Genomic DNA, 26,049 nt, shown 5'->3' with positions numbered 1-26,049 from the left:
TTTAATTTTTAAAATTTGAGAATTAAGATGATTAATTAAACAAGTTTTTTTCTAGTCATAAAAAATAAACTTTTTCAATATAAAAAGTTGTAATAATAATTTTTTAGATGCTAACGAGTTAAAGAATGTTTTTAATGAATTTCTTAAAAATTGTTTATTATTATGTTTTAAATTCATAAATTTATAAAAATGTAGATTTTTTGGAATTCGACTAAAACACAAAAATTGGATATTTATTTTTATTTGTTTGGTATTTAATTTAAATTTAAATGAAAATATTTTTTTATTAATATTTATATTTTAAAGTTAATATAAAATAAATAACAATAATTAAATCGAATTAAGCTAATTCGATTTACCATATATATTGTTCAGTAATAATTACATATATATATATACTGTATGAGTAGTAAATCGAATAAATTATATAAATGGAATCCTTTGAAAAAGTATAAATCAAATTTAATATTAGAAGCCATTTAATTGTTTATGTCATTTACCCTTTTTTTTTTTTCTTTTTAAATCAAATCAGAAAACTTTTGGCTTATTTGTTGACGTGGTGTTTTAAATTTTTAATGGATGACTCCCGTTTAACAGTTTACACTTCACAGTTCACACTAAACAATTCCCCAAACAGAACATAATCTCTCTCCCCAAAATTCCACCCTCCCGCCAATTCCCCCTCTCTTCTTTTCAATTCCCCGCAAATTCCCAAACCCTAATCCCCAAATCCCCTCACTCACTCACTAACTTACTCCCACATTCACTCAAATTCCGAATCTAGGGTTCCCCCCACTTCACGATGCCGTCTCTCCCGTCCCCGGCGGGGAGAATCCACCGCCTGGAAATGGAGAATTTCAAGTCCTACAAGGGCCACCAAGTAATCGGCCCCTTCTTCGACTTCACCGCCATCATCGGTCCCAACGGCGCCGGAAAATCGAACCTCATGGACGCAATCAGCTTCGTCCTCGGCGTCCGCACCGGCCAACTCCGTGGTGCGCAGCTGAGGGACCTCATCTACGCCTCCGACGACAAGGAGAAGGAGCAGAAGGGACGCAGGGCATTCGTTCGGCTCGTCTACCAGCTCAACAACAATAATGGTAGTAACAGTTCGGACACCGAGATCACGTTCACTCGAGCCATCACCAGCGCCGGCGCCAGCGAGTACCGAATCGACGGTAACGTTGTCACTTGGGATGTTTACAATGCCAAGCTCAAGTCCCTCGGGATACTTGTCAAGGCTCGCAATTTTCTCGTCTTTCAGGTGAATTTGATTATTTGAACATCATTTATTTTTTCAAAAAAAAAAAATGTTTGTTTTCTATGTATGTAATTAAAGGAAATTGTGGTCGGTGAGACTCAGTTAGTTGGACTTGTAATTTGTAGGGACTGCATAGGGCTATGAAGCATAAACGTAGGCATACCAATTTCCTTTTGAAATTGTTTGAATGGTATGAAACGAGCACACCGTTAGGTTGTTGTGTCTCTTGGGAGAAGGTAGATGTATGTAGTGTTAACTCTATGAAACTATATGCTAGACATTTAATATGGGTGTTTAGATAAAATAGTTTTTATAATTGGGCATCTGGTCTAGGGCCTGTTAGGTAAATAGCTCTTTCAATAGTTTATGAGCAGGGAACAATTGTAAAGTAACTGTGAGTTAGTTGTTTTTGATACGTGATAATATAAGTGTTTCTTTTGTAAGGGTTCTTGCAGAATTAAATATTTTAACTTCACACTATGAAAAATGATTTGTTTTTGGTAAGTGAATATTGAACAGCCAAATGGGAAAAAAGTTCAGAATGTGAATTTGGACTTTTGAAAAGTTCCTTTAGTTTCCTTTGGATCTGCTAAATTGACTAAGTAAAAATGAAAAAAGAGGGAGTATCTCCCATATTATGTGCTAAGTTTGTGGTTATAAATTTTGGTTTGTGATTAACTGATTATCGAAAGATATGGTAGTATCTTGCTTTAGGTGGTTTTTGTTATCTTAATTTTGATTTGCAATGAGGCAATCATTAAAATTATGGACAGTTATGGAAAAGTTCAGCATATGGTTGTGGTAACAGCCCAAATGGCAGTATTGCTGAAACAATACTAGCTCAATTTCCAAACCTAGATTGTAGACTCACATTTCAACCTTCACCAGCTCCCTTTGATGGTGTGAATCTATATTTTAAGCTTGGAAACTGATTGTACAAGTATGCATACCACTTTGGTAAGCTTATTGAGTTGGACTTTGTGTCCATGATGGATGGAGTATCAAATCACTCAAAAGTTGCAATTTGCATCCCATATGGTGGTTTGCATAGTTGAAATTCATGAATGACCATACTTGCTCATTTGATCAATTGGCTTTCTCATACAGGGTGATGTAGAATCCATTGCATCAAAAAACCCAAAGGAACTTACTGCCCTTCTCGAGCAAATATCTGGCTCTGATGAGCTCAAGAGGGACTACGAGCAATTTGAAGAAGAAAAGGGTGAAGCTGAAGAAAAATCAGCACTTGTCTATCAAAAGAAAAAGACAGTGGTGATGGAGAGAAAACAGAAGAAAGAACAAAAAGAAGAGGCAGAGAAACATCTCCGACTGCAAGAACAACTGGTATTAATATCTCATGAATTTTATGTTTTCTCATTTCTCTGCTCATTTCTGCAATTTTAATGTCTCACCATCAGCAAACTTTTACGCACTTATTGTGCATTTCTTCCAAGCAAGTCATTAGGTTGGAATGATATGATATAGTATAATACTAGCCAACTGTGTGATGATACGGACTCCTTTTCTTAGAATGCTTATTTTTGGGTGCTGAACACAAACCATGCGTAGTCTAGGGATCTGAAATTGCTACTTTTCTGCGAAATTGCAGGATTAATTTTAAAATTATGTTTGCAAGTTTAGCTGCAAAGTTGTTTTGAGACATTTCTTGAATCATATTATTTGCTTCTGTTGATGGAAAAGATGATATTACTCTGTTGGATACTTGTTTTTGTAACCTCATGTTTCAAGTTGAATTATGTATGAACCTATTGATTAATGCATTTTTTCCTCATCTCTCTTGATCTTATGTGGACTGATTATGCTGTATCTGTTTGTTTTTTTTTCCCTGCAGAAATCTATAAAGAAAGAACATTTCCTGTGGCAGTTGTTCAATATAGAAAAGGATGTTGCTAAAACAAACGAGGAGCTTGACGATGATGAAAAACGCCGTAAAGAAGTTATGGAAGAACTAGAAAATTTTGAACGTGAGGCTAGTAAAAAGAAAAAGGAGCAAGCCAAATATCTGAAAGAGATTGCATTGCGTGAAAAAAAAATTACGGAGAAAAGTAGCAGACTTGACAAGAGTGTGAGTATTTTTACCACATTTGGTATGTGAAGGAATATAAGATCATTGTCATCACTTCATCCTCAACACCATCCATTGAACTTTATGCATGATTTGGTTGAGTGCATTATTTTTTGAATTTTGTTGCTTTTGTTCATATTTCTCTGAAGAGAATTAGTCTTAAGATTAGATTTCCAAGTTCTGGAGAATGGTTTTATTATTCTGGCAGTAGCATGAGTAGTTGGTTAGCACCCACCCTAGTTTGCAACCTATCTAAGCTAGCAGTTCCTAACTTGTGTAGGCAAAATAAAATGAGAGCTAGCTACTAGCTAGGAGTTGCTGACATTCATCTTGCTATGCTTTTGGAATTTTGTTCCTTATTTGTATTGTATTTGTCACTCTCTTATGGAATGATTAATTTATGGAATTACTCCTTGTTTTTCCTGTTGTCCATGCAGCAACCTGAGCTCCTCAAGCTGCGGGAGGAAATTAATCGTATAAATTCAAAAATTAAGAAAAGCAATAAGGAGCTTGAAAAGAAAAGAGCAGAACGGAGGAGACATGCTAATGATATAGAAGAGCTACAGAAGGGGATACAGGATCTTACAGCAAAAATGGCAGCCCTACAAGAAAGGAGTCGAGATGTTCGTAATCAGCTACAGTTAGACGGTGATGACTTGGAAAAATATTTTCAAATGTGGGTGTATATTAATAAAAATTCCCATTCTTTTATGCCGTTGCTCTTTGTTATATGTTACTCTTCATTTCTTTTATTCCTTATCTTTTTCTGACTTGCTGCATCATGGTTGGAGTAAGAACTTAAATCATAGGGTTTAGTTATAGGTTGCAATTAAAATTGTCATTGCTTATTCACTGTGCACTTATGCTTTTTGGTTATGCATGTTTAATGCAAATCATGTTAAATATTAGGGATATTTGGTCTTTCTAGAACCCTGCATGAGCACACACACAGACATATATTTGCCATTTCTTGTGTGTGAAAATTGGGTGTTGGCTATTCTCAAATTGAGAAGGAACAAAAAAATGAGAACAAATGTCATTGTCAGATTTTGAAAGTCGAAACATGTTTGGATATGTGATTTTGGCTACATTTGGCAAATATGTGAAGATCATGTTGCCTGCTTTACAATTGTATTTGGTGATCCATGACAGAGCACTATGGTTTGTTTGATTCAAGTAGTTGACCCCACCTTGTGGGATAACTGATTAGGCTTTGTTGTTGTTGTTATTCATTGCTTATATTAGTTAGCCATGCATTTTTAGTTGGAAAGTAGCTGAAGGGAGAAAAAGAAAGAATTTTTGTCAGCACTAGTGTTGCGTGCATGTTGATTTTCAGCTTTCTTCTCTTTCTCTCTCTCTGGCAAATTTATGATGTGGAGTTACTATTGCAGCAAGGAAGAAATTGGAATGAAAACTGCAGAGCTAAGAGAGAAGAAAGAGCTTCTAGATAGGCAGCAGCATGCTGATAGTGAAGCTAAAAAAAATTTGGAAGAAAATCTTCAACAGTTGGAAAACAGGGTGTCTGAGTTGGATTTGCAAGAAACACAGATGAAGACAAGGCTTAAAAAAATTCTTGGTGGTTCTGAAGGAAACAAGAACGAGCTTGAGAAACTGAAAAAGGAACTGCGTGTGATGGAGGAGAAACATCGTGATTCTAGGTAAAATAACTACTTTTTTTTTTTAAAACTTTTAATTGGTTAAGCTCCTGTTTTGTCGAAGTACTTTACTGAGGATATGTAGATGGCCATGCTGATTTTGATCTGCAGGACTAAACATAAAAGCTTGGAGCTAAAAATTAGTGAAATAGAAAATCAGCTACGTGAATTGAAGGCTGATAGATATGAAAATGAAAGAGATGCTAGGCTGTCTCAGGCTGTGGAGGCTCTGAAACGCCTATTTCAAGGGGTCCATGGACGCATGACTGATCTTTGCAGGCCAACACAGAAGAAGTATAACCTTGCTGTTACTGTTGCTATGGGTAAATTTATGGATGCAGTTGTAGTTGAAGATGAAAAGACTGGAAAGGAATGCATCAAGGTGCTAATCAGATTTCCTAATTGTGTTTTGTGCTATTGGGTGTATGTGTGTCTGTTTAATAATAACTACCGAGTCATCTTTTGCAACTCATTGTTTCTGTTTTTTTATAAAGGAAAAAATATCATTAAGATCGAGCGAATAGTACATGAAGATGGATGATAATCCTCCGTACAGGAGCAAAAACCAATAAACAAGTTTTCTAAAGGCATAGCTTTTGAATTAACATGTCTGGAGGGAAAGTCCTCGAAAAAATATGATCATTTTACAGCTTTCTATTTCTATTTTGCTGTTGAAACTGTGTTTGCCTTTTATTTGGACACCGCGTATTGTTGATTTGCCAAAGCAACATTAATATTAATGCTGATATGTGTGTGGGAGCACTGCTTCAGCTTTGAAACATTAAGAAGATTAATGATATAGCATCATAAATACATTCATAAACATCCTCCTAAGTAGTAAATGAAGTAAAAATGAGATTTTTTAAATGTCTTGAAATATAAAATGCAATACATTCTTCCCTTATTTAGTGGTTAGGGGGATATTTAGGAAGATTTATTAGGAGGATAAATCATTTCTCTGAGAAAATAGATAGCAGTTTGTCTTGGACTGTGCTATTGCACAGGATATGTTGTGCTGTATAAACTTCATGAACCAAAACTCAATCAGCAAAAATTTAGGCTGGTGCCTTCAAGCTGCAGGAATAACATTTGTTGCCTTTTCATCCATGATGACTGGATTAGTTAATTTTACGTTGCTGTTGCTGCTGCATTTCTGCTAGAAAATGTTACGTTTGACCCATCTTGCTACTTGCTTCCTGTGTCTTTGGTTATCCTGAAAAGATACTTTAATTGCTGCAAGTGCATAGACAATGTGTAAAATGTAAAAAATATCATTGCTTCCAATATTTCTAGATTTGGCGCATTGATTTTATTTGGTTTATGCATTAATTATACCATCAATTTGTTTGCTCCTTTGCAGTATTTAAAAGATCAAAGGCTTCCTCCTCAGACATTCATTCCTCTGCAATCAGTTCGAGTGAAGCCAATCATGGAAAGATTGCGCACATTAGGGGGTACAGCGAAACTGGTTTTTGATGTGATTCAATATCCTTTTCAACCAGTGGCTTCTTTAAAAATCTAGTTGTGAAAGTGTATATAGGTGCTTTCAGATTTCGTTATTTGAAGTTGTTCTCATAAAATTGGGAACTTTCTCTGGAACGTTCTATTATCATGCTTTACTTGACTGTTTTAAAAGATAAACAATGTTTGTTGTTAACCATAGTGCTTGAAATTTCTGAATTCTTGAGTGCTATTCTTTTGTCAGCCATTGCTTAAATTTGCCACACTTTAACTTCAGATTTTTCCTGCTGCATTTAACAAGATAAATCTGCGATACTTTTACTTCAGATTCTTCCTGCTGTATTTGACAATACTTTGAAAATTGGTAGAAGAGAAAATATAGAGAAAGAAACTTAGTGTGTGTGTATGCATATATATTTTCTCTTGGTTATGAAGAGAGGAAAATGAGGAGAAAGGAAATGGCGTATTAATAACCTATTTACCTTTAATCTAATATAATATAGGGATATAAGTATATGCTTTTGATGAACCAAGTTCTTTTTTAAGTTTTCAACTTAACTAGCTCAAGTTTGATCCTTCCTTGGAGAAGGCAATTCTCTTTGCTGTGGGAAATACTCTTGTTTGTGATGATCTTGAGGAGGCCAAAGTTTTAGGCTGGAGTGGTGAGAGGTTTAAAGGTAACTATGCATTATTTCTTTCTTTCTATTAGCTACAGATACATTATCTTCTTAATATCATTTGCTTGTAAACTAGATGGGAGTTCTCGGGTATTTATGTTATTATTTTAACCCGCCATTTTTCTTTCCCACTGGTTTTGTATTTCCTTTATTTTCTGGTCTCCTCAGTTTATAACTTTTAATTGACTTTGTCTCATTACATTGAGTTATTTGTTGTTTTGTTGCTTATATAACAGCCATTTTGCTTCTTAAGAATCTGACACTACACATTATACATGTATTGCATTCCTGGTGCTTTTAATCTTGTTAAACTTATATTAAAATACAAAATAGTGAGCATTGTCTTGTGTGATTTGGTTAGTTGTGACTGTGGACGGAATTCTGCTGACAAAATCCGGCACAATGACTGGTGGCACTAGTGGTGGAATGGAAGCAAGGTCAAAACAGTGGGATGACAAGAAAATTGAAGGTTTTTATTAATTTTATTGTTATTATTTGGGCACAGTTCAAGCCAATGCTTTGCTCTTGCGATAAACATGTTGTTTTTTAGGACTTAACAAAAAGAAAGAGCAGTATGAATCAGATTTGGAAAAACTAGGATCAATAAGAGATATGCACCTCAAAGAGTCTGAAGCTGCTGGCAAAATTAGTGGACTCGAGAAGAAAATCCACTACGCTGATATTGAGGAGGTAAGTTTGATTCTTCCACCATTCCTCCCACCTCATACACCAGCAAAACCACTTTGCCTGAATGTTATGATATATAAAAATTATGAACCTCTACGATTTGTGATAAATGATTCACGTCATATTACTTCTTTATGGAAATTGTTAAAGGTTTCAGGATAGGAACTGATGATGAATTTTCGATGAATGTGATATACACTGGCTGACTGGCCTGATTCAGCTGTCTGTTATTATTTGCTATGTAATATCTGCTTTTGACTATTTTCACATGCTCTCTCCACCTTGGTTATAACTATTGAATATTGCACGTTTTGGTTGTCTATTATATGAGAGTTTATATGGAACTCAGTGCTTAGGAATGAAATTTTCTTTGCATTTTTAGACAGATAAATGCAAGTTTTTGCTGGCCGTCGATTAGAAGGATTTTTCTTTGATTCTGACCAATATGTATATTACAATTATTTAATTTTCTATGCTTTTAACTTTTGTCAGAAAAGCATCAAAGACAAACTTAGAAATTTGAGCCACGAAAAAAAGAACATCAAAGAAGAAATTGGTCGTATGAGTCCGGAACTCCAGAAGGTGATGATGACATTCTTATTTGTATAGTCATGGCAATATACTTGTATACCTAACGTTGTTTGAACTCTTCAGTTAAGAGATGCTGTTGATAAGAGGAAATCAGAAATAAGTGAGCTCGAGAAGGGCATAAATGAAAAAACAGATGAGGCTTACAAAAAGTTTAGCAAGTCTGTTGGGGTTGCAAATATCCGTGAGTATGAAGAAAACCGACTCAAAGATGCTCAGAGTGTTGCAGAAGAGAGGCTAGAACTGAGTAGCCAAATTTCAAAATTAAAATATCAGTATGTTACTTTCTCCCTTTAAACCAAACATTGTACCTCTTGTTATCTGTTAAAAACTTGACCTACAAGTTTTACATGTTTGCATTTCTTTGTGAACTTACAAGCAACTTCTATCAATGTGCTTTGCTGAAAATGTATTTAAATACAAATTACAATACAGAAAATACTAGACTTGGATTGTGTTGAAGGAAAAAAAAAAGGATTTTGGGAAATGGAATGAAGGAAAACAATTTTCGAAGTTCTACTACCAGGTCAAGCCTGCTGAACTGTGATATTATTTTGCACTAATTGCTGCTATATTTTGGGGATAGAAACAATATTTGTGGTATTGTGTATAGCAGTGTTTGCTGTATAATTATTCATATCTATTTTACACTTGGGTGGGTTGCATTGGCTTCCTAGTACCTATTTTATTCTAAGAAACAAGAATCTTCTTAACTAGTACACTTTTTACACCCATATCCATCCTATGGGTGCTGTTGTATCAGAGATTCTATGTTGTGCAGATGCAATTTCTATGAGAAATGCCAATTTGCAGCTCTTCATTTGCATAAATAGTAGTAATTCAACTAAAGCTTTTCTTCATGTGGTATGGAATGTGCATCCTTGTTGATTCTTTTACTAAAAATTTTCAACTATCTTGAAGAAATCATATAGGACAAATCCAAAGTTAAAAAAGAAAAGAAAATTTGGATCATGAGTTTTGATTTTACTTGTCATCCTGTTGGTTACTTTTGAAATAATTCATGCATCTATTTATGGATATTCTCTCTTGAAATTATTTTTACAGATTGGAATATGAGCAAAATAGGGACATGAGTTCAAGAATTCAAGAGCTAGAATCATCCCTGGATACTTTACAGAATAATTTAAAACGGGCACAGAACAAAGAAGCTGAAACAAAGTTGGCTACCGAGAATGCTACCGAAGAGATTGATCAGCTTAAGCAAGAAATAAAAGGTTTATGTGATACAACTTGTGTTTGCTTTATAATATAGATAGAAAACATTACACTTTCAGGTTTTATTGGGTTGATCACTTTTTTCTCCTCTCTTCATATTCACAGTTGGTTTGTTACTTTGTTATTGTAGTGAGAGCTTGGCTATCTGTGTGTGCTCTTTTATTTCATTTGAATTGATGGAAAAATGATTGATCCATCTTCACAAAAGGACACCGTCACTTCAGTTTGCTGTTTATGGTTTTTTCCATGCTTGTCTGATTGGTTTTCTCTCTTTCTCGTTACTCTTGTAGAGTGGAAATCAAAGTCGGAAGATTGTGAGAAAGAAATCCAAGAATGGAAAAAGCAGGCTTCGTCAGCCACAACAAACATATCCAAACTTAATCGTCTGATAAACACCAAGGTTAGATGTGCTATAACTGTTGTCTCTTCTGTAACTTATGAGTATAGATAGCCAACAACACGTTTTATTTAATGTTTTTTTACAGGAAGCACATATTGAGCAGATGATTGTACAAAAGCAGGAAATATTAGATAAGTGTGACTTTGAACAGATTAGCCTTCCAACCATATCTGATCCAATGGATACTGGCACCTCAACCCCAAGTCCAGTTTTTGATTTTGATCAGCTAAGCAGGGCATTGAAAGATAAGCACTCTGACAGGGATAAAATTGAGGTGGAATTTAAACAAAAAATGGATTCCTTGGTATCTGAAATTGAAAGAACAGCACCAAATTTGAAGGCATTGGACCAATATGAGGCTCTTCTTGAAAAGGAAAAAGCTGTAACTGAAGAGTTTGAATTGGTGAGGAAAGAAGAGAAGGAGAAAGCTGATAGATTCAATTCAGTTAAGCAAAGGAGGTACAAATTACTTTTGTTCTGTTAGTCAGTATGTGTAATATTAGCACATAGCCAATAGTTCAGTTCTTAGATAGCGTACATGACTTGACGAGAAAAAGGAAATGGTTAGTTGTTTTCTTTATTTTTTTAAGTTGATATAACTTAAAGGTAAATTATATTACATTGCCATTAGACTAGTTATGCTCATATGCTTAATGGAATGAGGTGATGGATGATAAAAGGTGATACAAACATAAGCTTAGTCTGGTCGAAATGAGAATGTTTAGATGGATGAATGACCATATATGAATGGACAAAATAAGAAATGAGGACATGAGAAAGAAAGTTGGAGCGATGCCTATTGTTGAAAAGATGGGGGAATATCGTTTCGGTGGTTTGGACTTGTGGGGAGAAGACCAGCGGACAAATCCAATCTGGGGGTAGATCAAATGAAAGATAGACCAATGGTTAGGGGCGGAGGTAACCTATCCTAAATGAGGTGGTCAAGAGAGATCAAAATCTAAAAGAGGTTATTGCTGACATGATATTTGATAAGACGCAATAATGTCATTTGATCCATGTAGCCAACCCGATTTAGTGGAATAAGGCTTTGTTGTTGTAAAGTTAATAACTCATCCCCCAGCCCCACAAAAAAAACCAAAGGATTTGGCTCCTTTACAATGTAGGTTGCCCTTCAGAGAGTAAAATACATTGTCTTAACCATTGATGAGAAATGTTCGGACACAATGGCTTTGTTTGGTCCATGTAATCGGTCCCACTTATCGGGATAGGGCTTTGTTGTGTTTTTGGGATTTTAAGCCTAGTTATTATCACTTCGATACATATGGTAGTTTCCTTAGCATTTGTTTTAACTCTCGGTTGAATATTCTCTCTCTGCATTTGCTGATTGTACATCATCTGTCTATTTGTAAAGCTGAAGTTTGTGTGTTGAATGCAGGTATGAATTGTTCATGGATGCTTTCAACCATATATCTGGCAATATAGATAAAATTTACAAACAACTCACAAAGAGTAGCACACATCCACTGGGTGGAACAGCATATTTAAACTTGGAAAATGAAGATGATCCTTTCCTACACGGCATCAAGTACACTGCTATGCCCCCAACAAAGCGCTTCCGTGATATGGAGCAGCTATCTGGTGGGGAGAAAACTGTTGCTGCTCTTGCTTTGTTATTTTCCATCCACAGGTATACAATTTTTTCTGTTTACGACTTATACATCTGTCTATATGCACAGGTGCACATTTAAATGTGAATCTTCAAGTTTGTTAATCATTTTCTTAAAATTTAGACTGAATAAGTCAAAAGGTACTCCGAATATTTTAGTCTTAATTAAATCAAAGTTTAACTACTATGTTATTTCCAATAGTTTCAATAAATTTTTAGTTTGGTTATTACAATTTAGAAGTTTGTAATTTGTTCTTAAATTTGATAAAAATCTGTAATTACATCTTTACTAGTTGTTATTTTTTTCTTAAAAATGAAATCATCTTAGAATATTTGCTTTAAGAATATTCTATAATTCATCCCACATCAAATACAAAAACGAATATTCAAAAAGAAAAATTATTTTTAAACAAATATAGTTAGAAAGGACTTAATTGAGAATTTTGTCTAATATAAAAGCTCAATTACAAATTTTTTAATTATAACGATTTAATTAAAAATTTGATAAAACCATAAGGTCCAACCAAGTAATTAAGTCTTAAATTAATCTCAATTAGACTCCATGGAACATGGACAAGGTTCTGATTCTGAATTCCAATCTCCCTTCTTGTTTCAGCTACAAGCCTTCACCATTTTTCATATTGGATGAAGTCGATGCTGCATTGGATAACTTGAATGTCGCTAAGGTTGCTGGATTTATCCGTGCGAAGTCTTGTGAAGGAGCAAGGGTTAGCCAGGATGCTGATGGGGGCAACGGTTTCCAGAGTATTGTGATATCACTGAAAGACAGCTTTTATGACAAAGCTGAAGCCTTAGTTGGTGTTTACAGGGACTCTGAAAGAGGGTATACTTTCACATTATCAATTGATTTCATTATTATCATCATTTATTGCATTTCTTTTTAAAATATTTATTGTGTAAATCCGTTATATTTACCTTAGTTCATATAACATAATTTTTAAAATTTTTTTTTCAGTTGTTCGAGGACTCTCACGTTTGATCTGACTAAATACCGTGAGTCATAGAATCCATCCTTAAGCTACAGATTACGGTTGATAAGTAAGCTCCCTGCTATGTACATAGCTAGGTTGCATGTTTAATTTTTAAGGTGGTTGAACTTGCTATATGTATCTATGTTTCTGTTGTTTGTGTCACTCCTTCATTCCACTTATTTTAGGTTCATGTTTAAAGTTATTGTATATAAGGCTACATTAGCTGCCGTTTGGACCAGTAGAAATGCATGTAGAATACAATTTGTAGATGAACAGCTTCGTTCTTAAAATTTATTTCTATTCATTTCACTATTTTTCCTCTCTCCCTTGATTTGATATTTATGTTTAAGCTAAGCACTTTTCTTTTTGCAAAAGATGATGATGATGATGATTATTATTGTTATTGTTATTGTTACTATTATTTAATGTTAAACAGGCGTAATAATTGAAGTATTTTTGTGACCCAAATGGGAAAAAAATAATGCTAAAAATTTGGCGGTTGCAATTTGGAAAAGCCGAAGAGGCAATTTGTTCAGAAGTGAAACCAATGTGGTGGGGTTGCGTATAGGTGAACATTTTGTCAATTTCACAATGTTGTTATTTTTCGTTTGAAATAAGATTAGAGAGAAAATTTATCCGTTTCAGTATTAGAATATGTGGATTATTAATTTAGATAAGTGGGTTTAATAACTTCATATTATTCAATCATCCCGTGGCTTAAGTGATAGATATTGCTAGAATTTGTTTTTATTGCTTAGCATTACTCTTGTCCATTTATTTTTGATAGAAGAGAAGCTTGACAATTTGATAGAAGCATTATTCCCTCAGTTTGCATCTCTTTATTCCTAATCCAAAATTGTATCTATTTCTGATCATTTTGTGTCCATGAAAAGACAATTATGCTTAGCTGTATCTTTATTATATCTGCGCTAAATCAAGTTTTTATTTTATATTGGCTACGTTAATGTATTAGTGTTGTCCTCATCATTTCTAATTTATTTACTTCTTATTAGGGTAAACTCATGAGTACTTATTTTAAAATTTGTTTAGATTTATTTTTAAAATTCTTTATTAAGTAAGAAGTATATGTTCTTGATTAATTAAACAGATTTTTATATTCAATTTTATTATTTTTTATACGAATGATTGAGATTTAAAAGAATAATTTTACTAATTATGTTATATATATATTTTTTTTTAATTTTCAAATTGACTATACATATTTAAGAAAAAAATAAGCTTGTAACTTGACAATTTATTTATTATTTTTAATAGCAGGTGATTTTCTTAAGAGCGTTCCACTTTTTATTTTATCTAGAATGTAGTTCCTTTCATTTTTCAAGCTTTACGTGACTAAATCAGGTATTTTATGAAATATAATATATACGCAATGAAGCCAGCATTTAATGGTTACTTTGATACATGCAAATCTACCAATTTGCCAACTTTGTTCATAGGGAGTTGAACCGTAACAGGATATAGCATGGTTATTTATATCATATAAATTGTTAAAATTCATTATTAGATATAATGTTAATCTAAAAAAATAGAATAGAATAAAAAAACGGTGTTGGCCTCTAAGTATTTAGACGTATGCCAGTGAAATCCAATGTTGGAGCCACCGCAGATGTGCTTATATCTCAGACACTATTTTTGGCGCCACCAAACTAACGGTTGAGACTTGTTGAAACTCAAGGCATTCATCCATCCATCACTCAACATTAATCTTTCTTTTTCACATTTTTGAAAAATTGAAGAACCCCTTTGTTTCCAAAGGAATTAACAACATCAACATCAACGTTTTCTTATCCAATTTCCCTCCTCTTCTTTTTCTTATCCTTCCTCCAACCTCCCCATCCTAGTTTCCCAGCATATACTCGGGTTTTTGCCGGAAAACCCGACCACAGAGGAGAGGATACATGACAGCCCTGATGGAAACAGATGGTTTCAATGAAGAAAATGGAGATCATAATAGCATCAACAATACCCTTGTTGGTGTTCCATTAGTCTTCATTGATAATAATAACAAGAAAATCCTCGTGGAAAAAGAGCTTCCCAATGAGAAACGAGCACCCCTTCAAGAGGACCAAGATTCTTCAAGCACAGAACAAGAACTAGATCAAGATCTTGGTGGCAATGATGAAGATATGATACATGACCCCGTTGAGATGAAAGTCAAGATAAAAAAATCACTGCTCGAATTCCGGGGCAAAGTGGAGGACGCCATCCTCAGAAACTACCTCTTAGGGGAGGGCTCTAAGAAGCTCACACCAGAGGAGCTTAAGGACATATCCTTATGGGGTATCCCTTTGCTTCCAAGCAAGGGTCATGAAGGCACTGACATCATTCTCTTGAAGTTCTTGAAGGCTAAGGACTACAAGGTCTCTGAAGCATTCGACATGCTCCAGAAGACCTTGAATTGGCGAATTGAGAATCGCGTCGACCGCATTCTTGACGAGGAAGATCTCGGCTCGGAATTCGAGCATGCCAGCTTCTTGAATAGTAGGGACAAAGAAGGGCGCCCTGTTTGTTACCATCTCTATGGTATTTTCAATGACAAGAGCCTTTATAAGAAGACTTTTGGGACACAGCAGAAGCGTGAGAGGTTCTTGAGGTGGAGGATTCAACTTATGGAGAGGGCTGTGAGGAAGCTATGCTTCAAAGAAGGAGGTGTTGATTCAGTGATTCAGGTCTATGATCTTAAACGTGCATCTCCACAACGGATGAAGGAGCTTGAATCAATAAGCAAGCAAGCTCTACTCTTGATTCAGAACTACTATCCTGAACTTGTCTGGAAAAATGTCAGTATTTTTTTTCATTATTTTATCCTGAACTTGTTTGGGTATGGCCCTTTTTCGAACCTGCATTAACGCGAGATGCTTGTGCACTGAATTTATTTTATCTTTCTGATATGTGTCGTAAACATTCAGCAAAAGATTTCACGTTAGCTGTCTTGGCTTGAAGTTAAATTGTTTCTTTTATGATATACAAAATCGTTTGATTTATATAGTTGACCTTTTTTATTAAAAATTTGAGTTATTATATTTAATTAGTTATTTATCTTTTGGCAGATAGTACTACATGCTCCATTTTGGACGTACACCTCTCAGGTGCTATTCTCAAGGTTCATGAGTCAGAGAAGTAAAAAGAAATTCATCCTAGTTAGGCCACAAAGGATCACAAAGACACTTCTCAAGTAAGTGTGCTAATTCCTGATCCTGATCCTGATCTTAAAAGTCTTGCTTTCATTAAAATCTTGCTGTTCAAGATCTTCTAATGTAATATTGATTTATTTGGTTAGCGTTGTTATTAGCGTTTTTGTTTTATAAAATCCTCAAAATAAAAACTTCGAATATTTTCTAAAATTCTTATTTTCGTTGTAAAAGATTTGTTGACCCAGAACAGCTTCCAGTAGAATATGGAGGTCTTAGGAGGGAAAAGGACCCAGATTTCTCACCTGAAGATAAGGCTGAAGAGCTCCACATCAGAGGAAATACAGTTTCTACGGTTGAATTTCCAGTCAGTGAGGTACTCAACATCAAATTCTGATAATCTTAAATATCTTTTGTTTCAAATTAAATTTTAATGCGTATAAAAATAAGTTTTGTAAATAGTTCATAGTTTTAAATTGCTAATATGACAACAATACATGATAGAAAGTTTTTGTAACACATTTTCACCGGTTCATAAATATCGCCCTTGAAAAATAATTCATTTTTAAAATTGATAGCAAAAGATTTTGTTAGTTATATTAATCCCTAAAAATACAATTATAAGTCAAATCGATTGTTTTGTCAGTTAGATGATCACGTGCTACCTTAAGTGCACATGTCATGATGACATAAAAATATTAATCCTACGTGTCACAAAATAATTGTATCTTAACGTGACATGTCATCATTCCAATCATTTTTTGACACGTAGCATAACCTATGATATCTAACATGACATATTATTATCTAACTAATGAAAAGATCAAATTTGACTTACAATTTTATATTTTAAGGACTAATATGACTAACAAATTAAAATCTTTTCGAGATCAATTTCGAAAACGAATTGTTTTACAAAGACAAATTCGAGTATTAACTCTAAATATTTATCGTACTAATAGATTTTATAATTAGTTATCATTTTGATTATTTTTGGAAATATTTTTGTATCAGTCTGGAGTGACAGTAACTTGGGATGTAACTGTGCTTGGATGGGATGTGTCTTACAAAGAAGAGTTTGTCCCAGATGATGAAGGGTCATACACTATATTGCTTCAAAATCAAAATAGGCTTGGTGAGAGTATTAGAAACTCCTTTTACATCAATGAACCTGGGAAGATAGTCCTAACTATTGAAAATGGCAACTACAGGAAGAGGAGAATGTTCTATAGATCTAAGACTAGAATCACAGTTCCCATGTTCATCTTGCTATCTAATAGTAGTTAAACCATTGAGGGGGTTCTTCCATTTTGATTTGGTGGATGAAAATTGTATATTTCCTTTTCAACTTTTTGAGAGAAACCAAGCAACCATATAAACAAAAAATTGATGATATGGCAGAATAGAACAAATTTACTATCACAGGCTAACATGTATCTTTCCAAATCCCAAGTCACTTTTGCAGAAAATAACATTATTGACAACCTATATGAAAAATACTACTTTTGCACCTTTAAAGGCTTAATTAAACCAAATTAGCACAAATGTTAGTTCATGATTATTTTAGAGTGAAATATTTGTATTTGTATGTTTATATCCACATACATGTGTTTGCATCTTACAAATTTCTTTTTCTTAGAGTAAATACTTTTTCGACCTTTGACTATTTATTTGAGAATAAAGTATTTTTTTATATTTAAAATTTTTTAATTGATTATCAACCATCGGAATAATTGGTTTAAGTGCCTTTTGTAAAGGCCGACTTGACGATGTGTTAGACCATCTCTATTAGAGAACTTATCTCAATTTCTATTTATGGTCTACCTGTCATAAAAAGTAACTCCACATCAGTTTTTGCGTCATAAACAGTAAATAAGAATTCAAAACATTTCTCTCTTCTCCATTAGGAGGAACTAACTTTAGTCCCTATTGTGGTCCCACTTAATTAATTAATTAAAATACTTAAAATTAATATAATTAATTTTTTTCAATAATATTATTTAAATTTATAAATATAAAAATAATTCACTATTAAAAGATATTAATATTACATAAATTCATATATAACAATAATACATAACATATAATTCAGAATTACACTAATTTGTAAAATTATTTAATACAAAGAAAAACATAATTAAGCTCTATAGTTGACGATAAGCATTGTGAAATTGTCATATGTGTTCAATTAAAGTCCTCTTTCAATTGTCTATGCTGCTGCCTATTTCGAAGTTGGGCATTTTTTTAAAAAAATTAATGGTATGGTGCAATGGCCAATTTTAATAATGTGGTTAGGCATTTTAAAATTTAAAAGTAAAAATAACGAACCCAACCAACAATTATTTTGTAAGGTGTAAAAATTAAATTTATTTTTTAATATAAATAAATTTAATTAATTATAATTTAATATAATAATATAAATAATATTTAATATTAATTATGACATAAATAATTAATATAAATTATTAATTAAATAAAAATATAATTATTTAATATAATTATTTAATTATTTCAAATTTTATATAATTATTTATTTTTATAATAACTTGCCATTATTGGTTAATATGAGTCTCTCTGAATGAAAATTCTCTCTTCTTGAATTATGTGCAGGGACTCCATCTCTCTATACTCCAATGGTAGGTTCTTCCAAAAAGTTGAATGGGAATCCAACTATTAGAGGTGCTCTTAGACCATTTGCAGTAGGAAACTCATCCCAATTCCTATTTATGGCCCACCTATTATAAAAAGTAACTCTACATCAGTTTTTGCGTCATAAACAGTAAATAGGAACTCAAAACATGTCTTTCTTCTCCATTAGGAGGAACTAACTTTAGTCCCTGTTGTGGTCTCAATTAATTAAATAATTAAAATTAATATAACTATTATTTTTTCAATAATATTATTTAAATTTATAAATATAAAAATAATTTACTATTAAAAGATATTAATATTAAAAAAATCATATATAACAATAATACACAATATATAATTCGGGATTATATTAAGTTGTAAAATTACTTAATACAAAAAAAATATAGTTAAATTTTATAGTTAACAACAAACATTATGAAATTGCTATATATATTCAATCAAATTCTCTTTTAACTATCTATGCTGGTGCCTATTTAATTATTATAATTATTAATTAATTTAAACTAATTTACAAAATTAATTAACATACATATAATATGTATGTAATATATATTTTAATTTATTTATATGTAACATATTTTTTAATTCATTTATATGTAATAGCAACCATTATAATATATATGCATACAATACAACTATTATTTTATGAGAACAACTAGGAACCAAAAGCATATCAGCCAAAAATTAGCTAAAATGTGTTTGGGTTCCATAAAAAATTGGGTTTTGGTTTGTGCTCTGTAATTTTAGGAGCGGTTTTTAAACGTATTATTCAAAAAATAATTTTAATTAAACGATTTTGTTTACTTTTTGGCTGCTCACATTTTGGTTCCATATACTTTTTCTTATTTTATATATATGTTTTAATTTTTTTATTGACATTCCACATATGTCAAATTTTGAGTCCCTCTGAATAAGAACTCTCCTCATCGATCCATGTAAAGGAATTCATTTGAGTTCACACTTCAACGGACAAAAGTATCCTTATCTCAGAAGAGAAATTTAGAATAATTACCATTAGAATTGCTCTTAAAAACTCTTTAAACAAGTATAGAAATTGTTTAAACCAGTTACTTAAATAAATAATTGAGAATTGATTAAGAATTTTTAAATTATAAATGAATATTTTATTCTTCTATCAAATAGTAAGGGAAAAAGGGATTTATTTATTTTTATTTTATAATTTTTTTACCTCTAAATTTGAATTAAATCACAGAGCTATGAAATGAGAATACTTTAGAAAGTCATATTTTTATTAGAGAAAATTTTACTCCTTTTTTCTGCGAAATGCTAAAATGACACTTCCTTTTTTTCTATTTTATAAATGTACATTTCTCTCCATTCTAACTTTTAAAAAACCCCATCTTTAATCCATTTTAAACTTTTTTGTGTTAATTAATGTTAATTTTATCTATTTTTTAAAAAAAATAAATTATTTTTTAAAAAAATACTCATTAACAAAAATTTTATTTTTTATTATTAAATTTTCTTTACCAAAATATTCTTTAATAAATTATTCTTTTATTAATTAAATTATATTTTTTAAAAAATTTAATAATTATATTATTTATTTTTTCTAAAATACCCTTCAATAATTTTTTAATTATTAAATTATAATTTTACTAAAATTTTCGTTAACAATTTTTTTATATTTTACTATTAATTTTTCGATATCTATATATATTATTTTAACATTAAATAAAAGATTTTAGTAAAATTATTTTTCAATATCAATATATATTAATTGCTATATATATATATTAACAGTGGTAAGATTTTTTTATTTAATGTTAAAATAATATATATTGATATAAAAAAATTAATAATAAAATATAAAAATAATTGTTAACAAAAATTTTGGTAAAATCATAATTTAATAATTAAAAAATTATTGAAGGGTAGGTATCTTAGAAAAAAAATTTTAATTATTAATTTTTTTAAAAGTATTTTAATAAAAATACAATTTAATCAATAAAAAAATAATTTATTAAAGGATATTTTGGTAAGTAAAATTTAATGATAAAAAATAAAATTTTTGCTAATGGGTATTTTTTTAAAATTAATTTATTTTTTCTTAAAAAATGGATAAAGTTAATATTAGTTAACACAAAAAATTAAAATAGATTAAAGAGGAGGTTTTTTAAAAGTTAGAAAAGAGGGAAATGTACATTTAGAAAATAAAGAAAAAAGAAGTGTCATTTTAGCATATCGCGTGGGAGGAGAGTAGAATTTTCTCTTTTTATTATTATAGAAACTAATACACGTCGTCAATCATACATAGATCAAGAAAGAGGCTCAGATAGGCACATAAGTTAGGCCTAATCTTTATTTTAACTCGAAGTTCCCAACAACATCCAAAATTTATTTACTTTATTATTATTGAAGATGGCCACCATAATCTAGAACCATCATTATTCTTGCTATCAACTTGAGCATTATTATTATGATTAAGTTTGATGACGACGTTGAGGCCCATACTGGGAATCATAAGCAGCGACCAAAGGGGTCTGGTTTCCATTGTATTTGAGAGCACTGACTTGATGATTTCGAAGGCCAAAAGCATTGATGAGAACATCAGCGGGGATTCCCCTAAACACTTGCTTGAGGTGGCTGATTGAAGCACGATCAGTTGTTTTGAACGCCACATATTCAAATCCTTCATTCCCGGCTTGCTTACCCACAGCGAAGTTCTGCGGCACCAGCAGAATCTGTCCTTCCCTTAGAACACCATTGAACACCGCGTTGCCTTGGGAATTCACCACCTGGATCCTTCCTTCCCCTCTTAACCCATAGATTATGCTGTTTGCGTTGTTGTTCCAATGGGGACTGTATATGCCATTCTATATGTACATTCATACATACATAAGTTTTGATTTGACTTGACAAAACAATGTTAATAATAAGTAATTGATCAATATTAGTTACCCTGTAGAGGAGAACGTGTTCCGCACTGAGTTGGAACCATCTGAGGATGGGGAAGGTCAAGCTATTAACTGAGCTGATGCGGCCGGCTGCAGGGTTATAGAAATCAGCACGGGATGGTCGGGCAATGTCCTCAACAAGAGTTGGACTGCATAGTGTTTCCTCCACTCCGTTTCTACCGTCTTCATCATACCTTCTTCCTTGTCCTTTTGGACGTGATGACCACCGGGGTCGTCGATCGTCATCATCATATCCTTGTCGATCATCATCGTCTAGAATATATTTAGAATATTATACATTACTACAAGATATATATATATATATATATATATATATATATATATATATATATATAGATACTGTATTAATATATTTTAATAACCTTGTAATTACCTGGACGACGCTCGTCATCATCGTATCCTCGTCGATCGTCTTCATCTAAAACATATTTAGAATATTATAAATTAATATGAGATATATGTTATATTAATATATTTTAATAACCTTATAATTACCTGCACGACGGTCGTCGTCATCATGCCTTCTTCCTTGTCTTTTTGGACGTGATGACCTCCGTGGCCGTCGATCGTCTTCCTCTCCTTCTTCGTATTGACCTTATTAAACAGAGAAAGTATTATATATTAATACGAGAGATATATAAATATTTCATATCATAATATTCTAAACAATAATGTTAGGTAAATAAATACTGTTACATAATAATTTAACATTAATAATTTAATATATTATGATTATATACTTATTACGACTAATATTATTTAATTATTTTTACAATAATTAAAAAATCAAAATAAAAAATTTTTATACCGTAAATATATTCTAGGTTTAATTATTCTGTTAGTTCTTATAATTTCGTAAAATTTTTAATTAGGTCTTTATATTTTTTTTTTCTTTTTAATTGGTTCCTATATTAATTTTTTTTTCAATTAAGTTCTTATTAGTAGTAATTGTCTTAATTTTATAAGGATCTAACTAAAAAAATTAGTACAAAGATTTAAATAAATAAAAAAAATATAAAAATCTAATTAAAAAAAATTTTAGTGCAAAGACTTAATTAAAAAAAATATATATAAACCTAATTAAAAATTTCATAAAATTATAAGAAGCAAGTAATTAAACTTATATTTTAATAACATTATTTACCTGGACGACGGTCGTCATCATCATATATTCTTCCCTGTCTTTGACGTGAACCCCGTGGTCGTCGATCGTCTTCGTCTCCCTGTCTGTAGGGATCTTGTCTATGTGGACGACGGTCGTCATCATAGTCATATCCTTTTCCTTGTTCATCCCGTCTTCGTGGTTGGCGTTGTCTTTCTTCTAGTTCATCTTCATACTGTTTTCCCTCTCCCCAGCGAGGACTTATGACGTCTCTGAATCCTCCCTCCACTCTCACGATTTGGTCCTTCGTCTGTTCTGGCGGGTTCTGGAGTATCCTGGCTATCTCCTCATCCACGCCGAAAGCATGCGCTAGTAGTTGTGTACTGAATCCACTCAAAACGTTGTTGCCTTCTTCCTCCTCTTGCTGATGCTGCCCATGCCTGCGTCGCGTCTGTGGTTGTTGTTGTTGCGTCTCTGGATGCTCTTCTTCCGGATTTCCAGCTAGGTAGAATCTCTTGAACCAGCAAATACAAATATTTTAGATGAAGAATGTCATCATCACCTAAATAAGTATATTGATATCTATAATCAACTCAACATTAGTTACCTACCCTTGGAGAAGGATCAAGTTGGTTATCCAAGTTGCTGGTGTCAAGAAGCGTGATGGCAACAATAGGCTCATTTCCATAGTTAAAGCTCCAGTAAGGAACTCCTGCCGGGATTGCAAGGAGATGACCTTGCCTCAAGTGGTAGATTTTGTGGTGGCTATCACCCTGTTGTTCTTGTTCTCGTTCAGACTCTCTCTTAATAGCAATACGTCGTCGTCTGTCCTCTCTAGACTGCGATTCAGCCTCTTCATATGTCACAGGGCATCCAGGTAGAGATATTCCAACGACTCCATTGCCTAAATCCACAGTTAATTATATATAAAATTAGTTACAACAAATTACAGAAAATTAACATGTTTATGTGAAATATCTTATGAAACTACTTTGAGAAAAAGTATAAGGACTAGCAAATTTTATTTATATTGACCAACAATTTTAGTTAACACATATTCTACTGGTTCATTTTGATTTTTTTTTTAACTTCAGCTTATAAAAATATAAAAATAAGCTGACGATTAAGTACCGGATAAAAAGAATAAATTGTGTTGACTTTATTATATGAGGAGTGTTAGGACTTAGAAGTAGTAATTTTTGTGATTTGTAGCCATCAATTAATCATTACTAATATTTTTAATAATATGAGATTATATTCAATGATATGAGATTACTCATATTTTTTTTATTAGTTAAGTGTTGACCAAATTTTAATAAAAGTGCTGGGCCTTAAAAGACTTTTTCTTATTATATTATTGACTATATTTTTTGAAAATATAAGTCAATAGAAAAAATATAGTTCTCACTAGTCTTGTAAATGAGAAATTTTGATAGATACTATATCATAAACCTATTTTTCATAAAATTTTAACGTGATAAAAAGAATTACATGAATTCTTATAAATGTAATAATATGAAACAAAAAGCAAACCTTGGGCGATGAAAATGAGCTGGGGATAATTGGCGTAGGAAGGCAAGTGGAAGCCGTTAGGGAAGATGGTGCGCTTCAGAAGCGTGACACCGGCGCACCTTAGCTCCGGGTGGTTCGAGTTCCATGTCTCGGTGATGCCGCCTTGGGACTCAATCCGGTTGTCCGGCGTCAAAGCATTCAGTCTGTCGAGCTGGCATTCATTGAAACTCTCTTCAAGCCTCGTTCCAAAGCATGCACTTGTGAGGAACACCAACCAAACGTAAAGTGAGAGCCTAAACGGCCCAATCACCATCTTTGTTCAAAGAACTAATTCAATTGGAGAAGAGGGAGTGTATGTTGTTGAGAGAAGATAGCGAGTCCTTAGTTATTTATAGGGTTCATAGAGAATGTGTGTGAGTGACACGTCAATGCATGCATGGCTATGAAACCCTTCATTTCTTACACATATATAATAAGGTTTGGCCTTCACACTCTGCTCTTCTTCATCCATATCTATGGAACTTTGTTTATTTGTATTGCATGATGAACCTGGCCAATATACAAGGCATCATGCACTCATTATATTCATGTTCTCCGCGTCTCTTTTAATTTCTGTTCTGCATTCTAAAATAACGTAATGATAAGTACTTCTTGTCTACCTCCTTCTCTATATGTATGTATGCCACAACACAACCACTATTTATGTTTTATTTAATTTAGGTTTAATTATTTTATTAGTATCTATAATTTTATTAAATTTTTATATTTTTTATTTTTGATTGGATTTTTATTTTATTTTTAATTTTATAATTAAATTTATTTTAGTATAAAAATATTAAAATTAATAAAATATTTTTTGATAATTAAAAGTATCTAAAATAAAAAACATAATTAAAATTTAATCATATATTTTTTAAAAAATATTTTATTAATTTTAATATAAAAAAAATCTAATTATAAAATTAAAAATAATGTAAAAATTTAATTAAAAAATATATAAAATTTAATTATAAATTTAATAAAATTATAAAAAATAATAAAATAATTAAACTTTTAATTTAAAATTACTTGTTTATTTGTTTTAAAATAAGTCTCGTATTTTACATTCAAGTTCATTCTTGTCATTTAGTTTATGCTGCGGGTTTCGTTTTTTTTTTCTTCTTTTTTTTTTTTTATCTTTTTTTATTATCGCCATTGTCACCACCACTATACCTCCTCCTCCTCCTCTCCTCCTCTTCTTCTTTTTTTTTATTTATTTTTTTTATCTTTTTTCATTATCGTCATCGTCACCACCACTATACCTCCTCCTCCTCCTCCTCCTCCTCCTCCTCCTCCTCCTCCTCCTCCTCCTCCTCCTCCTCCTCCTTCTTTTTTATTTGAATTTCTTTTATCTCCTCCTTTCTTTTCTTCTTTCTCTTCTATCATCATTATCATCATCACTAATAACACCAATATTTTGCTAATATTTTTATTGATTCTGATTCTCTGTGGTGATCGAATGAACCAAAAATATTATCAAAACTAAACTATTGTATAATACTAAATGATGAACCAAAAATGGTCCATTGTATACATTCGAATTCAAAAACACTTGCGTCTCGAATGAACCGAAAATTAGCTTAAAACGAAACCATTGTATAATACCACATGAACCAAAAATTGTCCATTATATAAATTCGAATTCGATGATAATGATAACGACGATACGTATTAGAAGAAGACAATGACGATAACGATGATGATTATGATGATGATGATGATGATAATAGAGGAGAATGATAAAAAAGAAGGAGATGAAATTCCAATAAAAAGAGAAGGAAGAAGAGGAAGAGATGTTGTTGGTGACGATAGTAACAAATTAAAAAATAATAAAAAAGGAGGAGAAGAAGAAGAAGACGTAGCATCCAAAATGAAGAAGAAAAAGAAGAAGAAGAAGAAGCATGAAGAAGAAGAAGCGCAAAAGGAAGAAGAAAACAAAAAAAACACTTAACTCAAATCACTTGGATGAACTTGATTGAATCC

The 26,049-nt window shown here is 32.1% G+C and overlaps 3 protein-coding genes across 3 annotated transcripts; 2 read left to right on the top strand and 1 right to left on the bottom strand.

Annotated features, from left to right (window-relative positions):
• Positions 1-574: 574 nt before the first annotated feature.
• LOC112727056 (structural maintenance of chromosomes protein 1) lies at positions 575-12,982 on the top strand. The gene is made up of 18 exons (XM_025776655.3): positions 575-1,264; positions 2,369-2,605; positions 3,114-3,347; positions 3,785-4,023; positions 4,739-5,005; positions 5,114-5,384; positions 6,363-6,487; positions 7,031-7,140; positions 7,502-7,609; positions 7,691-7,830; positions 8,320-8,409; positions 8,482-8,690; positions 9,481-9,650; positions 9,942-10,051; positions 10,137-10,510; positions 11,448-11,699; positions 12,295-12,522; positions 12,655-12,982. The coding sequence occupies exons 1-18, from the start codon at positions 803-805 to the stop codon at positions 12,701-12,703; spliced, it is 3,675 nt and encodes a 1,224-aa protein (XP_025632440.1). The 5' UTR covers positions 575-802; the 3' UTR covers positions 12,704-12,982.
• Positions 12,983-14,223: 1,241 nt separating this feature from the next.
• Positions 14,224-17,244, top strand: LOC112727055 (patellin-4-like). Its single transcript, XM_025776654.3, has 4 exons — positions 14,224-15,471; positions 15,742-15,866; positions 16,057-16,198; positions 16,837-17,244. The coding sequence occupies exons 1-4, from the start codon at positions 14,590-14,592 to the stop codon at positions 17,107-17,109; spliced, it is 1,422 nt and encodes a 473-aa protein (XP_025632439.1). The 5' UTR covers positions 14,224-14,589; the 3' UTR covers positions 17,110-17,244.
• Positions 17,245-20,690: 3,446 nt separating this feature from the next.
• LOC112727054 (legumin type B) lies at positions 20,691-24,404 on the bottom strand. Its single transcript, XM_025776653.3, has 7 exons — positions 24,049-24,404; positions 23,127-23,419; positions 22,558-23,029; positions 21,909-22,007; positions 21,787-21,831; positions 21,397-21,665; positions 20,691-21,311 (listed from the first exon to the last, which is right to left on the bottom strand). Exons 1-7 carry the CDS (start codon positions 24,338-24,340, stop codon positions 20,919-20,921), a joined length of 1,863 nt encoding a protein of 620 aa, XP_025632438.1. The 5' UTR covers positions 24,341-24,404; the 3' UTR covers positions 20,691-20,918.
• Between the last annotated feature and the right edge of the window lie 1,645 nt (positions 24,405-26,049).

The sequence above is a fragment of the Arachis hypogaea genome, chromosome 12, assembly GCF_003086295.3.
Source record: "Arachis hypogaea cultivar Tifrunner chromosome 12, arahy.Tifrunner.gnm2.J5K5, whole genome shotgun sequence".
Lineage (NCBI taxonomy): Eukaryota > Viridiplantae > Streptophyta > Magnoliopsida > Fabales > Fabaceae > Arachis > Arachis hypogaea.
Note: the sequence above shows the minus strand (reverse complement) of the source record. Positions and strands in the feature narration are given on the sequence as shown.

What these genes read in the sequence shown, in the direction of transcription:
- LOC112727056 (XM_025776655.3), top strand. Translation starts at nt 803, where the DNA reads ATGCCGTCTCTCCCGTCCCCGGCGGGGAGAATCCACCGCCTGGAAATG. An exon ending in ATCGTCTGATAAACACCAAG is followed by an intron (nt 10,052 to 10,136) that starts GTTAGATGTGCT and finishes GTTTTTTTACAG; the next exon opens with GAAGCACATATTGAGCAGAT. An exon ending in TACAGGGACTCTGAAAGAGG is followed by an intron (nt 12,523 to 12,654) that starts GTATACTTTCAC and finishes TTTTTTTTTCAG; the next exon opens with TTGTTCGAGGACTCTCACGT.
- LOC112727054 (XM_025776653.3), bottom strand. Translation starts at nt 24,340, where the DNA reads ATGGTGATTGGGCCGTTTAGGCTCTCACTTTACGTTTGGTTGGTGTTC. An exon ending in TGACGACGACCGTCGTGCAG is followed by an intron (nt 21,832 to 21,908) that starts GTAATTATAAGG and finishes AATATGTTTTAG; the next exon opens with ATGAAGACGATCGACGAGGA. An exon ending in AACACGTTCTCCTCTACAGG is followed by an intron (nt 21,312 to 21,396) that starts GTAACTAATATT and finishes ATGTACATATAG; the next exon opens with AATGGCATATACAGTCCCCA.
- LOC112727055 (XM_025776654.3), top strand. Translation starts at nt 14,590, where the DNA reads ATGACAGCCCTGATGGAAACAGATGGTTTCAATGAAGAAAATGGAGAT. An exon ending in CTGAACTTGTCTGGAAAAAT is followed by an intron (nt 15,472 to 15,741) that starts GTCAGTATTTTT and finishes ATCTTTTGGCAG; the next exon opens with ATAGTACTACATGCTCCATT. An exon ending in TTGAATTTCCAGTCAGTGAG is followed by an intron (nt 16,199 to 16,836) that starts GTACTCAACATC and finishes TTTTTGTATCAG; the next exon opens with TCTGGAGTGACAGTAACTTG.